The sequence below is a fragment of the Entelurus aequoreus genome, linkage group LG07, assembly GCF_033978785.1.
Source record: "Entelurus aequoreus isolate RoL-2023_Sb linkage group LG07, RoL_Eaeq_v1.1, whole genome shotgun sequence".
Taxonomy (NCBI): Eukaryota; Metazoa; Chordata; class Actinopteri; order Syngnathiformes; family Syngnathidae; genus Entelurus; species Entelurus aequoreus.
This window is the reverse complement of record NC_084737.1, coordinates 30798826-30815490: the sequence shown is the minus strand read 5'-3', so window position 1 is coordinate 30815490 and position 16665 is coordinate 30798826. Positions and strand designations below refer to the sequence as shown.

At 38.4% G+C, this 16665-nt stretch overlaps 1 protein-coding gene across 1 annotated transcript in view; it reads left to right on the top strand.

Annotated features, from left to right (window-relative positions):
- LOC133653027 (chemokine-like protein TAFA-2) overlaps positions 1–16665 on the top strand; it is a 308568-nt gene that overhangs the window by 275186 nt on the left and 16717 nt on the right. The window contains exon 4 of the mRNA XM_062052021.1: positions 10207–10331. Within this exon, the coding sequence (XP_061908005.1) occupies positions 10207–10331 (125 nt within the window). The remainder of the gene's footprint in view (positions 1–10206; positions 10332–16665) is intronic.

Below are 16665 nucleotides of genomic sequence, written 5' to 3'. Positions count from 1 at the left end.
TGACTGATGAACATTATCACATAATTTATTCAGAACAAATAAATAACGACAAATAAAGATAGAATAGAATTAACCACAACATGTAAGTATAAAAAAAACCCTACAACATTATGATTTGTACATTTTCAGAATGTGCGTGTTCCATTTTTAAACAAAGATCTGAAGTTGTCTTTATTTTTAAGCCAGGATTTTACCAGTCCAGTCTACTTGGGAGTAGATTTTTCTCCATGTGGCCCCCGATCTCAAATGAGTTTGACACCCATGTTCTAAATGATGTAGCGTCCCGACTGAAGCGCACATAGTCCGACACTCTCTTTAAACTACAGCAGCCCTCATAACATCGTTTGCACTGCAGAGATATTCTAAGCCAGTGGTTATTAACCTGGGTTTGATCGAACCCTAGGGGTTCAGTGAGTCGGCCTCAGGGGTTCGGCGGAGCCTCTGCCGCGGAGGTCAAGACACACCCAACTCATCGTGAAAATAAAAACTTCTCCCTATCGGCGTATTATGGATACCCCCAAACAATGTTCCCTCTAATTTCCATCTGATTTGCAGGTGTGTAATTTGTTGTGAGTTCATGCACTGTGTTGGTTTTGTTCTTTGAACAAGGTGATGCTCATACACGGTTCATTTTGTGCACCAGTAAAAAAACATATAACTTTGTCTTGAATTTGAAAAATATATTTTTTTTATTTTTCACTGAAGAAGGGTTCGGTGAATGCGCATATGAAACTGGGGGGGTTCGGTACCTCAAACAAGGTTAAGAACCACTGTCCTAAGCAGTAGCCACAACACCACAGCACTTCATTATTATGCACTAAAGGCGGTTAAGGCGGGCCAGGTTGCATTCAGGAACACCCAGAATTTTGAGCATCAAACATTACAACTCAAGTAGGTCAATGTTTTTGCAGGTTCCCTGTGTTCTGTGTTAATAATTATGAAACATTTTTGTAGATTTTTTTTTCTATTTTTATGGATGTACCGATCAGTATCGGACGATTTTCTTGAAAAAGTATGTGATCGCCATCGCCGATTACCTTTCAATGCCGATTGTTTTGTTTTTGTTATTTTTTAACAAATTCCGAGAATAAGTCCCTGGACACATTTCAATTCAGTTCAGTTAATTTATTTATTTCATTCATAAAAGTTAAACAAAGGAATGAAATGAAAATAAAAAATCAATTAAATAAGCTCTGCTTCTTCCTACTCCTTTTCGAACATGTTGAAAAGAGAAACTGGAAATTGTGATGTATCATGTTGTATGCTTGCATGTTTGAAATAAACTCAAACTGTAACTCTAACTCTAACATAACATTAAAGTAAATTATGAATGAAAAGGAGCAGAAAGAAGGACATGAGGACTTTGAAGGCAAAAAAGGATTTAAATGAGGAACAGATTGTAGTTTTTTTTATTGTGTTTAGTTATTGTGTACTATTGACTTTTTTTTGCTCAAACAATTGTATGTAATAACATTTAATAATGAACTGGTTTAAATATTTGTGTTGCTACTGCTAAACTGTCAATAGCATTCACCAAAAATAAATTTAACAATATACACTCATTACATGCGGTATTGGTATGAACAATATTGGAATCGGCAGCTTAACATACCGGGTACATATTTTTTAATGTAGTACTTAGTTATCAGTTAATGTATATCATTGGGGTATTTAAATCACTAGTCTTTTCAAAAAATGTCACAAAATCCCATAAAAATAAAATGGCTTTTTAATTGTATTGTTTACAAAAATTTGCTTGTTTTCAATATTTCAAGTAGGGGGTTTGGGCCCCGTTTCAGCACCAGCGTCGTTTTTGAAGGACTGGTCTGGCACTAGTATTGGTTAAAATGTAAACGATACCCATCCCGAACTGTAATTTTTTGATACGACACAGAATTACTTCAACTTGCCTAACTTTGTGGAATACTATTAACTGTATTTTATTTATAATATGCAAGCAATAGTTCCATGAATATCTGTCAATACCGGGGAAACTAACGTACTTTGCCCTTCTTTAAAATAATACCCCTTTTTTTTTTTTAAACCTTCAATGAAAGAAATCCTCCCTGTCACTCCTGCAGGCAGTTGGTGCCAAACAGTTTTCGGTCCACTGGGTCTCAAAAACTTGCATTAAACATTCGCGTAAGAATTATGAAGAGACATGAAGACAACACCAAGTCTGTCGCCCCAAAAATAAGTGTGTGTTTATCTTGACAAATAAGAGGCCAATTATTCTTATTCAAAAGAGAGCATGGTCAAACACACTCATGCTTTTTGTAAGATTTGTAACACATATTTTGGATAACACAAAGTGGGAAGAAATGACATGAGCCAGCATGAATACTGTCTCAAGCACAAAACCCTTTTATGTATTCAGTTACACTATAAAATGTAGGAATGGCGACAGCCTTGATTGGGTTAGCGGATAATTTCAGTGTCTGACCATGTTAAGGGCAGGAATACTGAGGCAACTCATTTTGCACATTTTGTTGAGGAAAAACAATACACACCAATGGTGGCTTTGGCCGGTGTTTTGGCAAGTCGTGCGCCCCAATGGAATGCATGCACCCCCTGCATCTGCACATGAATCAAAAGAATGAAGAAATGTAATAGCACATCCAAGGACTCTTACACATGAGTGCAATTGTTACACTATATAACACTTTATTTGTGTATTTTTCCCTTTATTTTTAAATGTTTCACACTACAATCTGTTGCGATTTAATGGGCGATTTTAATGTACGATTTATTACGTATGTTATGGATTCATGTGAAGATGTCAAAAATCAAGTGCCACGAGACATCCTGGGAGCGCTTTTGGTTTCCCAGCCAAAAAAACCCCATAACCCAATAAACCATATATTTCATCGTTTTTACTGTGAAATTACGTTAAATGACAATACAATATCATTGATTAATGTAACGATTGTGAAAGAGTCCTTCAAAGGGAAATTTAATTTCCGCGTTCCTCAAAATTTATAAGCTGTGCAGATGCAGTGGCTGCACAAAACATAAATGTTTAAAGGTATGGTTCCACGTCAAAATGTGTACACTTGTATTTTATTGAGGTACCACTTTAACATACAGTACAGGAAAAAACTTTGGACACACCTTCTCATTTCAATTTGTTTTTTTTATTTTCATGACTATTTACATCGTAGATTGTCACTGAAGGCATCAGAACTATGACACCTGTGAAGTGAAAACCCTTTCAGGTGACTATCTCTTGAAGCTCATCAAGAGAATTCTAAGAGTGTGCAAAACAGTTATCAGAGCAAAGGGTGGCTATTTTGAAGAAACTAGAGTATAAAACATGTTTTCAGTTATTTCACCTTTTTTTGTTAAGTACATAACTCCACATGTGTGCATTCATAGTTTTGATGCCTTCAGTGACAATTTACAATGTAAATAGTCATGAAAATAAAGAAAACCCATTGAATGAGAAGATGTGTATCAATTTTGGATCAACTTTTGGATAAATTCTAAAGTGAAATATATACATAAGGGCATTTCAAAATCATAGTAGATATAAACTATACAGACCTGAATTGACCTTGATATTACTTTAAAAAAATGGTTTTTTTCGTAAATAAAGAACATTTAATACTTCTAAGGCTTCCTAATGTTTAGTTCTCACTTGCCTGGTTGGGCAAGTAAGTTAAAATAGTTTACTTTCCGAATTCAATATTACTACTGCGGTGAAACGATATTCCTCGAGTAAGTTGAGTAATTTGATTTCAAAAACTGATTCAGGGTTTTTCACTGCTTCAATGAATTTATAAAATAAAACACGACATTACGGTCAGCTGGCGGGCGAAGATAAGTTAGCCATGGTAGCATGAGTGTCAGGGACAAACTGGCCTTACTGATGTTCGCTAAGTTTATAGAGCGCATGGTAACAGAGATAACAGTGTAATTATTGTTTAAAAATTTGCGAAAGTTTTAGAAACAAATGCATGAACATACGCTACATACGGTTTAAGGTCAAAACGTAATTTCACAATAAATGTATGCTCTAGTGTTAGGATGATAGTAGTTAAGGGAACTGGCTGTGAAAATAATGCAAGTGAATGAGATTTATGTCAAAATGTGTTTTAGTGTAAATACTGTATATTTGATAGTGGTTCTCAACTGAAGGCACAAACAATGGATTAACAAATGTACTTTTATTTATTTTAGAAAAAGAAGAGTGGTCGAAAACCACCTAAGAAGAAGAATAAGTGGTCAGCAGTACTGCATTTGTTGTGGTTGAGAGAAACATCACAGTGCTCACAGTAAACACACAAAACATAATGAATGTGTTGCATTTGGATGAGCTATGACCCATTTGTGTAACTGCAACATATTTTGGCTTAATTAGTCAATCATGATTAAAAGTCCTGTTTTTACTAGTGTAGTTTTTAACGAAACAAAAACATGTCTATATGATTACTTAATTAACTGAAGGAATTTCCAGTCGACAATCCGATTACTAAGATATTCGATGGATACATCCCTGATTTCAACCTGCAAAAAGTAAGTTTTTTCTACATAAGGATAGGTATTCTACATTTCACAGCAGTACAAATAATAGTAATTCTTACAGACGCAGCATAAAGTACATTGCAAAACCACTTTTCTCCTTTTCCCGTGTCTGCAAAATCGATATTTCGCACTGCATGCAACTATAGATGACGCTTGATGAAATCCCAGACTACAGTCTCTGAGCTCAGTTGTTTGTTGCAGTTTTCAGAGAGCAGCAGTTAGTTTCTGCTTGAATCAGCGAAATGGATTCGAACAATTCAGTAACTCCAAACAATACAATACAACTTTTGTTTTGATCCCGGTTGCAGGCCTTTTAGAAGTGATGCTTCGTAAATAGGACAGGAAACTATTGAGCTTGAGAGTGGAGCGGCATGATTTTGTAATGACCTGATTAAAAGTATCAAATACATCTTGAGGAAGTGTTTAGTCTGCAGGCAAAATATTTGCTTTTTCAGTTGAAACACACATGCTATTTGATTATTATTCAGCCAGGTAATGGGTCACCCACTTTTCCTTCCAATTTCACCAAGAGTCCAATTATTTCTATAAAATGTCCGCATTGATAACAGACTGCTAACTAGTGTGACTGAGTTGAAACACAAAAGTACTGTATTTTCCGGACTATAAGGCACACTTAAAATCCGTTTTCCCCCCCTCAAAACTCGACAGTGCGCCTTGTAACCCGGTGCACCTAATGGTCGGAATAATTCTGATTTTGCTTACCGACCTCGAAGCAATTTTATTTGGTACATGGTGTAATAATTGTGACCAGTAGATGGCAGTCAAACATAAGAGATACGTGTAGACTGCAATATGATAGCAATATGACTGAAGTATACAACACCAACATTTTATACGTTCCATTGAAAATATAGAACATTACACACAGCGCTCAAAAATCTATCAAAATGTTTTAGTCAACTTTGGTAAGCTATGAAGCCGCACCGCTTGATGGATTCTACTGTGCTTCAACATACAAGTATTATTATGGTGTGTGTATAAGGTAAGACATATTATCTGGCGTTTTGTTTTGCAATATTATGCAAATGCAACTTTTCTTATCTTCTGGTACTTGCTGATCTGTATTTGGGATCTGCATACATCCTGTAAATTGCACGCATCCGCCTTTGAAGTCCGTGACGACGCCGTAGTCAATAAGCTTCTTCTTTTTCTCTATCTTCTTAAGGGACATTCATCCTCTGCTGTTGCCATTTCTAATATAAAGTAGTGTAAAGTTCTTACTTATATCTGTCAGTAAACTCGCCACGAACGCGCTAAAACATACCGTTGTAGTGAGTTTACATTATTCACCCAAGGAACTTTAGTTATTAGAGAGTTCCGGTCGGACGGTTTTTCACGGCGTTGTTGTTGTTTACGGATGAGGAGATGCTGCTCCGTTATTGATTTAAGTAAAGTCTGAATGTCATTAAAACAGTGAGCTCCATCTTTTAACACTTCTTTCACTCCCGTCCTTGCACGCTACTCCGCTACAACAAAGATGACGGGGAGAAGGCGCTGCCAAAGGTGAGCCACGTAAATAAGAACGCCCACAAAACGGCGGATCTGGAATTGACTGTCAGAAAGCAGCTTAAAGATGATCTGTAAAACATAATCTATGCAACATTTTGACCAAAGAACCACCATTACATGTTATTTGGACCACAAGGAAGTGTTTTGAATTTAGAAAAAACAAAAACAATATGACTTTTTTAATGCGCCCTATAATCCGATGCGCCTTATATAGGAGAAAAGATCGAAAATAGACCATTCATCGGCAGTGCGCCTTATAATCCGGTGCGCCCTAGTCCGGAAAATACGGTACTTTATGGGAGGAATATTGAACTAAATTGTTTTTGGGGCTACATTTCCATCAAGTTGAGGACCTGGGTGGCCGGACATTTCCCTTCATTGTTAGTCTTATTTTGTATATTATATCCAGCCAACATCCTCTACAGTGGACATTTGATTTTGGTGTGTTTATTGTGTCAGACTTACATGAGCACTCTGCTGTTTTCAGGGACCCTCTGCAAAAATGTGAGTCCCTCACAAGTTGTTTTAACTGAACTTGTGGGCCACCAGTTGAATGGCCCAAATGATGAAATATGAAAATATACACTACTAGTGTAACTAAAAAGTTTGAACAAATGACTACTGACTACACCTAAAGCAGTGGTTCTTAACCTTGTTGGAGGTACCGAACCCCACCAGTTTCATATGCGCATTCACCGAACCCTTCTTTAGTGAAAAATAAAATGTTGTTTTTTTTCCAAATTCAAGACAAAGTTATATGTTTTTGGTAACACTTTAGTATGGGGAACATATTCTAAGTAACAAAGACTTAATTTAGAGTTATTTGGACACTAAGGGTGTCACGACCAGAACAGGACTCTGAACACAGATGCAGGATTTTAAGACAATATATTTATTTGGACAAGGGAAGGGGTCCAAAACAGGAGAAACAAACAGGCTATAAAAAACACAACTGACCTGAGCTCTAAACTAACAAAAATATCAACAACTCAAAAACGCTCCGTCTACAGAGGGAAAAAGGGGCTATCAACAAAAAACTACTAAGTATAACAAAAACCGCTCCAACGGAGGTGATGCTAGGAAGCTATTCTTACCTGAGAAAACTTACAAATCAAAATACTCCCGTGGATCCAAAAAAGGTACAAGAAACGTGGCTGTGGCTGTGGACAATGCTATGGCAAGGAAACGCTGGAGGTACGCACACGAAGTAACGAGACACTCTGGCACAAGACAAGAGGAGGACGGGCCATTTATACACACGAGGGAGTGTGACACAGGTGGGCACAATCAGGCAATCAGGAGAGACATCAGACCAGTGAAACAGGAGGAAGGGCAAGTGACCTGAAACGAGAGGGAGAGTTGTCCTTTCAAAATAAAACAGGAATTGACAAGACAACATGACACCAGACGAAATCCAGACAAAACTTCACCCAGGTGTGACAAAGGGAACATATTCTAAGTAATAAAGACTTAATTTAGAGTTAGTTGGTCAGGGTTAGAGGGTTAGGGTTATAATAAGGCCATGCTGAATAAGGCATTAATAAGTACTTATTAATGACTAGTTGAGCCAATATGGTACTAATTTGCATGTTAATAAGCAACTAATTAATGGTGAATATGTTCCCCATACTAAAGTGTTACCATGTTTTTTTACTGGTGCATACAATGAACCGTGCATGAACATCACCTTGTTCAAACAACAAAACCAACACAGTGTATAAACTCACAACAAATTACACACCTGCAAACCAGTCAACTGTTGCCGTATCCGTAATACGCCGATAGGGAGAAGTTTGTATTTACACGATGAGTCGGGTGTGTTTTGACCTCCGCCGAACCCCTGAGGCCTACTCACCGAACCCCTAGGGTTCGATCGAACCCAGGTTAAGAACCACTGATCTAAAGTGAACAAGCTACCACAACACCGTAGTTACATAAATCAAATTACAAAAACAATTTGTAACTGCCAAAAGGGCAAAGACTTAAAAGGGTGCCTTGAGGAATGCCTCAGTTATGCAAATGACAAGTTTCGTCCCCGTGTTCTATGTTTGCTAGCAAGGTTAAAATGTCAATGCAAGGATATGTCAATGTGTTTACAGTGGTCCAAGGTCCTCCATACAACAAGAGCAGTATAGTGTTTTTAGGAATTTGTTGCTAAAATGCTTTTCTCCCATGTTTTGAACTGAACCCGGGGGCCGGTATTGTGTCATTCTCGGACTGTGCGTAACGTAGTTAGTTGAATAGCCCTGCTTTATGGAAACAGTAAAGACATCAAAACATTCAATCAATTCTAATTAGACAGAAAAAATGAGGGTCCGAAAGTGAAAATAATGTTCTAGACAGGAATGTAGCAATTTAATAGTAATAGCCCTATCCACTTTAATAACCACAGAACTGCTTGCGTGCGTCACATCATCAATGAGCCAACATGATGAAGACCTGATGAAAGTCTGCCTAATACTTTTTATGCTTGGGTCTTTTCCTAGGCAATTGCAGACAGAGATAGCTGCAGCATGAATAAGACGTCTGATTAGCAAGAAATAACGTTGTCATCATTTTCAACTGTAAAGCTGTCCCGTAAAAAAACAGTTACTCTCAAAGTGTCACTTCTCTCCTGGGAATTGTGCCAATGTATTTTGTTAAAGGGCTTTAGTAACAGTTGTGTTAAAACTTCAATGCTAATCTTGCAATTACCTGTGATTTACTGTGATGTTGGCTGACTGCAAAGGAACAGGTATTAATTCAAAATTGTGTCCAATATTAAATCATTAAAACATTTTTTTTTATCACTTTCTGTGCTAACAAATCACATTTTTACTCTTGATGTGTCTTTCTGAGAGTATTTCTCTGTGATGTTTGCTACAGGCATACTTTCATTTTTATCGGATGTGATGTGTGGGGCACAGATCTGCTCGCAATCCTGAAAGATCACAACACATCTCAGCTGTCTCATGCATATCTTGCCTGCAGTTTTGTCCTTTTGGATTTGTTTCTATTTAAATTGCGAATGCAAATGATCCCCTCTGTACTGATTACACTACAGTGCCCATGACAGCCAAACGGACAAAACTGACAAAAATGAACACATGAAGTCAAGCATGGGTACCTTTTACATTTGAACCAATACGGTCCGGTACGTGGAATTCGATAATGGTGCTCAACGAGACCGATTTTCGGTACTTCTGTGTGTGTTCATGAGTTAATAAATGTTACTTTGTTTAATAATATCATCAATTTTTTTTAATTTTACATTTAACAGTAAGCCTATAATAATAACTTTGCTGTCAAGTTGGTATAGCTCGATTTGTGTATTATTATAGTTAATATGATATATTATTATAGTTTTAGTATAGTATATTAGTATAATATTAGTAAACTTTGCATGCAGTAGCTTGCTATAGCCTACAGGGAGTAGTCTTTGCCATTAAGGTGCATCCAGTATTTTGTTGCGCCCTAAAAAGTGTTTGTACTCAAAGTATTGGATTCACTACACACCAGCTGTTTGATTGTAATGTAATCTTAGTTTTAGCTTTAACGCTTGGAGGTGTTGAAATTGCCATGTAAAATTGCTAATGCTAATAAGTAGCAGATCTATGGCAAATCCAATGTAAGTTAGCATCGAGCTAGCACATTTAAAAAAGTACAGACTTACTGTATGTTAAAGTGTTTTCTATCAATCATAATTGCTATGTTGGTATTGAATTTATATAATTTTACGTGATTCGATGCTAAGTACTGTAGCACCAACGGAATTTGGTCGGTGCCTATAAAAGCATCGAATTTGGTACCAATCCCGACATGCAATTAAGAAAGGTATAGTGTCAATGAAAATTGTGAGAAACCAGTGCTTTTACCACATAGTAAAAATTATATTGGACTAGACGCTGCTCCTTTTTTTTTTTTTAAAGCCACAGCGTATCCTTTTAGATTACTAAATGAGATTTAAGCTTAAGGGCATTGAATGAGTAATCACTCTTGAAGCTACCTTTTATAATGAGATTAAACTGCAATAGTTCTCCAAGAATTAAGATTTATTTCTTGCAAAAGTGCTGTGCATTCATTTTTGAATCATCAATAAATTTAACTGGCATCTCTATTGAATAGGAACAAATTAGGTGACAACATTTTTTCCGTCTTTCTTTCTTTCACCAGCCTCTATTGTCGCCCAGAAGTGGTGGTGTCAGATGCAGCCCTGCATGGAAGGGGAGGAATGTAAGGTTCTTCCAGACCTTACAGGATGGAGCTGCAGCACAGGCAACAAAGTCAAGACCACTAAGGTGAACAAATATAAATGCAGTAGTTAATCTTTATTTTATTGTACATTTAACCATTTACTGTCCTGGAACAAACAGATGATACAAATATATTAAAATAAGGTGTTCACATAATTGTCATATGTTGAATATATGTTTATATGTACATTGGACAGCAGAAGTACCTTCTCTGTGTGTATAAATGCAGTAGTTAATCTTTATTTTATTGTACATTTAACCATTTGCTGTCCTGGAACAAACAGATGATACAAATATATTAAAATAAGGTGTTCACATAATTGTCATATGTTGAATATATGTTTATATGTACATTGGACAGCAGAAGTACCTTCTCTGTGTGTATAAATGCAGTAGTTAATCTTTATTTTATTGTACATTTAACCATTTGCTGTCCTGGAACAAACAGATGTTACAAATATATTAAAATAAGGTGTTCACATAATTGTCATATGTTGAATATATGTTTATATGTACATTGGGCAGCAGAAGTACCTTCACTGTGTGTCTAAAGTCAAAAGTATACTTTTAGCTTGTATGTGAATGGACACCAGAAGGACTCTTACTGTATGTGAATGTGAATGAACAAACTAATGTTTATATTGTGCTGTAAGCAAATGTTTTTGAGCATATTACATGCTTTTGAGTTAACATTACATTTACATACTTTTTGCATGTAAGTGGACGGACATTATGTGTGCATGTGAATGGACCAGTGTTGCCAACTCCTTAGTAAGAAAAGTAGCTATTGGCTGGCCTAAAATCCGCGAGATGACGCCATCAGCTCATTTGCATAACTACATGCAATGGACGTCGTAGGAAAGTAATAACTTTGTGGGAAAGGTAACCTCTAACCTCCATACTTCTACTTGCCTTCTCGCCTTCCATTATTCATAGCTGGGTGCAGACCTTTGTTACCAGCCTTAACAAAGTGAGTCTAAAAAAGTGATAATCATAATTAAAACAAAAAAATAAACATTCTTCTGTTTATTCTTAGTTTGTTTCCTTTGAATGTAAATTCATTTTGTTATCCATTGGTAAATATTAGAGTATCAAATTGGATCAAAAGACCGGAGGTTTATGACAGTCGCAAACAAACAGAAACTATTGACATGTACATTAACATGAATGATGGAATTTCTTTTTAGTGTGGCAAAGAAGAAACCTTTAGATTTACACCTCGCTCTGTAACCCAAAGCAGAAACATCAGCACTTTTTATCGGCAGTCTGGACATGCAAAATGTGCAATATTGATTACATTATGTAGTGTACAATGTGGAAGAATGACACACTTAAAGAGGACCTATTAGTATTTTAAGCTGCACACTTCATTGTGGTATAGATAATATCTGTTTCATATACTTTGGGGTAAATTTTGCATAAATGTTTCTCTATAGTCACATTTATAACCCATTTTGGAGTCTGTCTGCAAAATGTTCGTATGTCGAGGCGTTCACAGATTGCAAATGAAACCACGCCCCCAAAAGTATCATGATTTATCTTTTAGAAATCTACACTATTTAAATATATATCTTGAAGACCTCAACTCTATTTCTTTTTCAGACAGGTTCGAAAATGTACTTCATAAACATAATAGAGATTCACCGTTACAGAATTAGGTGCACCTGCACCCATCTCCAATCAATTTGGAGCTGCATTAAAAAAGGCTGTTTGTTTTTGTGGTTTTTTTTGGTCCTGTCCAGCTTCTCAGGCAAATCATATAGTTGATGTAGATGCCCATATCGGCTGTACACATTTACTTTACAAAAGAGAAGTGTGGGATACTTCTTTTGTTGCCTTATTTGTATTTGACTTTATTAAATGTATTTATATTATTATTTGGTGCAGCCGGGCCGTAGCAGGAGGGGATAGAAAGAGAAAAAAAGGAAGACAGAGGGGGAAATTGTGGGGACAAGAGGGGGATAAGACAGAGAGACAAAAACAACAACAGCAAACACAACAATAACAACAACAGCAATAGAGCAACATCAGCAAATACGATATGTACAAATATGATGGTAAAATTGATAGCAAAGAAACAGTTAGTGAAATAAATAATAACACAGACATGACAATGAACATTATTACACTACAAATGGAGCAATACAAATACCAATATAAATAGCGCTATTGATCATTAATAATACCAAAAATTTGATCTGTTATCAACAATGCAGTTGTTCAAATGCAACAATGCATATATGTAATGATAACTAGAGATACAAAAGAAAGCAGAACAATGGAGGGGAAGAAAGAGAAGCCAGCTATATTAACCTTGTAGATTGTTATACTAACAATAGGTTAAGCTTTGTCAGTGTGCCATGTGTTACCCAATTTACCCTAGGGTAACAACGTTAATTTATGTTTGATGAAACGTGATTATATGTACAGTATGTATATATGTATGTTTGTACAGTGAATGTATATGTACAGTATATGTATATGTGTGTTTGTACAGTGAATGTGCGTGTGGATGTACGAACTTTGAGTATGTAGGTATGTACTGTATTTGTGTATGTATGTATGTATGTATAAATAACGGTGTGTATGTGAATATATGTGTATTTGTATGTACAATATATTTGACTCCCAGTGTGTGTGGGAGCCAGAGTACGGCCCCAACCACCCAGAGAGCCCAACCCACAAACAGCAGGTGTGGTGCCCAGGGAACAAGGGACCACCGGCCTCACGTAACCAGGCCGGCCAGCGACAGGAACCCCAGAGCCCGGCCCGCTGTGCCGCCCGGAAGAACCAGCAGCAGGCCGCAGACAGATGCGCCCGGCAGAGTACAAGGCACGGGAGAAGCAGGGGACAGCCAGCCCTCAAGCCAGCGAGAGACCACACCCCACACGGGCAGAAAGGCGGGACGCCCCGCCCGAGGGGCCCAGAGACTCCCCGCAACCGGGCGGGAAGACCGCCCCCGCCCCACCAGCAACCTATACCCATACATGCACACACATATACATACATACACACATTTACATACCTACATCCATCCATCCACACGCACACACACACACACACACACACACACTCTTATATATACAACAACAAATCAATACACAGGCCGGCGGGACAGCGATCAAGCCCCGGCACCCACCGCTCACTGAGAACCAGCAGATCTCCTCCCCCAAGCTCCACAGGTCCGGCCGCGCACCCCCTTTACCCAGGGACAACACCCGACAAGCCCGCCCCAGACGACGGCATGACACCGGGCGTGAATGGCGGCGCGGCAGGGCGCAAGGGCATTCCAGGCCCACACTCGACAAGCCAACCGACACGACAATAAACAAATGTGAAGACGGCAAGTTCGCCAGCCCCGACAACCACCACGTACACGCGCTGCCACAAGTCACAACATCGGCCACCCCCCTGCATCGGACCCAGCAGCCACAAAAAAAAAAAAAAAAGGCTGTTTGTATCAACATTTATGTCAATGCATGTCGCACGTCAGTGTTATTATGCGCATACAGGAGCTCCTCTCACTCTTGCTGAGAGCTTGACCTAAAGTCCAAATAAGTACGTCCACTTCGCTGTGGCATCACAACCTAGCCAGACTGCAAATACCTTGAACAAAGTCATCTAAAATTGCTTGCCAGCTCATGGCAAAATGCATGAACCTTGTTTAACATTGAGTATCCAACATTGGAACAACATTTATAAGGCAGAAAACATGATGTTCGTCATAGGTCCCCTTTAACGAAGGGAATGGATGGAATTTCAATTTCAACCACAAAATAATACAAAATTCAGTTTGTGGAATGAGAGGAAGATCATTAAAACTTCATTACTTTTACTTCAGATTTTATTCAGGCCCGGCCTCTATTGGCACAACCAATACTCTGTGGCCAACTTGCATCAATAATTTTTTTTCCTCACCTATTTTATTTCTCGTCATGCCCTCCCTCTCAGCCCATGTAGGCTGTAACATCAAACATTGTCTGAGGAAAAACAAGGCCATCAATAAGCACAAGGCAAACACACAAACACTTCATTCACACTTGCCCTTCTTCTGCACCTGACTGGCATGCCTTCTGCCTCGCTGCATTAAAAAAACAGCCTCCCCAGAGTGGGAAGCCTCCTCTCGTCTTCTCATGCGCTCCCATCTAGGGCTGGGCGAGATGGCCTTTTATTAATATCTCAATATTTTTAGGCCATGTCACGATACACGATAAAAATCTCGATATTTTGCCTTAGCCTTGAATGAACACTTGCTGCATATAATCACACCAGTATGATGATTCTATGTGTCTACATTAAAACATTCTTGTTCATACTGCATTAATATATGCTCATTTTATGCAGAGAGGGAAATCACAACTAAGTCAATTTACCAAAACTGTATTTATTAAACAGTTATTAAGCAGTGGCACAAACATTCATGTAAATTCAAAACAAAAAGTGCAAGATTGTCAGAGACATTTTAAAACAAGCTATTAGTGCACTTTTGTGCATGATGTCACTAAGATGACAAATCATAACAACACTAAATTAAAGTGCACTTTTTGTACAGAACGCCACTACAATATTTTAAAACAAATAAAGTGCACTTTTGTGCATGATGTCACAAAGATGACATATCATAACAACACTAAATTAAAGTGCACTTTTTGTAGAGAACGCAACTGGAATATTTTAAAACAAATAAAGTGCACTTTTGTGCATGATGTCACTAAGATGACATATCAAAACAACACTAAATTAAAGTGCACTTTTTGTACGGAACCCCACTACAATATTTTAAAACAAGTAAAGTGCACTTTTGTGCATGATGTCACACAAGATATTTCAAAAACTGTAAAGTAAAAATTAGCTGCATTATAGGAAATCGAATTGTGTATGTCCTTCGCTATGTGGTAGGTTACGGCCGATGTTATCTCCTGTTTTTGACTATTTTTTTCATACGGTGTTGATCTGGAAATGGAAGACGCCAGGCTCAATTGGGTCAGTGCTGGTTGCTTTGGCATTTTGTTGGGTGTGGCACCGGCCGGAGATGTTGACATGCGGAGTTTCAAGCACTCTTCATTCTCGAGCGGGTGACTTTTCAAATGATGCTACAAATTAGTAGTGCCGTTACTTTTTGTAGCAACGCTTTTGCCGCATACTTGACATATTACGGATGTCTGTTCAACATCTTCCCGCTTGAAGCCAAACCACCGCCAGACGATGGACCCTGTGCTGTTTTTCTTGGGAATTTGTTACCAGATTGGCACCTTCTCTCTCTCGTATTACCACTCGCACCGCTCCGCTTGCACCACTTGCCACTGCTAACTTTACCCATGCCGCTACCTCTCTGCTCGGCGAGGGCGTAGGACGTTGCACGCGCGACAGTATGTGACGTATGTAAGAAGGTGCGCTTGTTTTATGTCTCTGTGAGAAGGAGAGACAAGAAAGAGTGAGAAACGCTTGAAGTGTAATGCCTGCAGCTAAAAGCAACTGCATGAGAACGTATACTCGACTACTCACAAAATAGTCATTTTCTACATCGCACAGAGACAAACCTGCGATATATCGAGTATATTCGATATATCGCCCAGCCCTACTCCCATCTATCCATTTTTACTGTAAGTGAGTTTTTGCACATACTCTCCGTCTTTGTGTGTGGTCTTTTTGTGTGCGAGAACAGGGCCTCTGCATGTACATTATGTATTGAGCCCACCGGCTGCTCTTCAGTGACTTGACCCGAGCGAGCACTGAGCTGTCTGTCACATGGAGGCATTTGAGTGAAATTCACCTCTCATCACCGCACGCCTCTGTTTCTAACCTCCATCCTTCTCCTTGCCTTCTCACCTTCCATTATTCATAGCTGGGTGCAGACCTTTGTTTTGAGCCTTAATAATTGAACTGAAGGCGTGTCCGGAGGAGGGAGCGTGCTCCTTTTTGGGCAAAAAAAAAAATGAAGGAGTATGAGGAAAAAAAAAAGGCAATGCACAAGCCATCGCTGGTAGCGTCCGCACGCTTTCGAAAACATTTGGAGGCAGTCTCCTGTACACCCAGGCTTATTAGGAATTCTATGCTGGTGTTTTCACTCCACTCACCTCTCACCTAGCAAAGTAGGAGCCACCACCTCACTCTTCAACCAGCGCCCCTTATATTTAACTTTTCTAAAACAACCACTCATCCTCTTCATCGTGCACTGCAGACTAAAAACACTGCCATATGCATTTAAGGCGAGTACCACTGCTCATCCAGAAGCCTATTTTTAACACCTGGAAGTCTGGGTTGACTGTAGCTTTTAGGAGGGCAATGGAACTTCCTACATCAAACACCTGGAGATAATCTAATTCCATATATATTGCAAATATGATATGTTCAAAGCTCAAACTGGCACCATCATGAT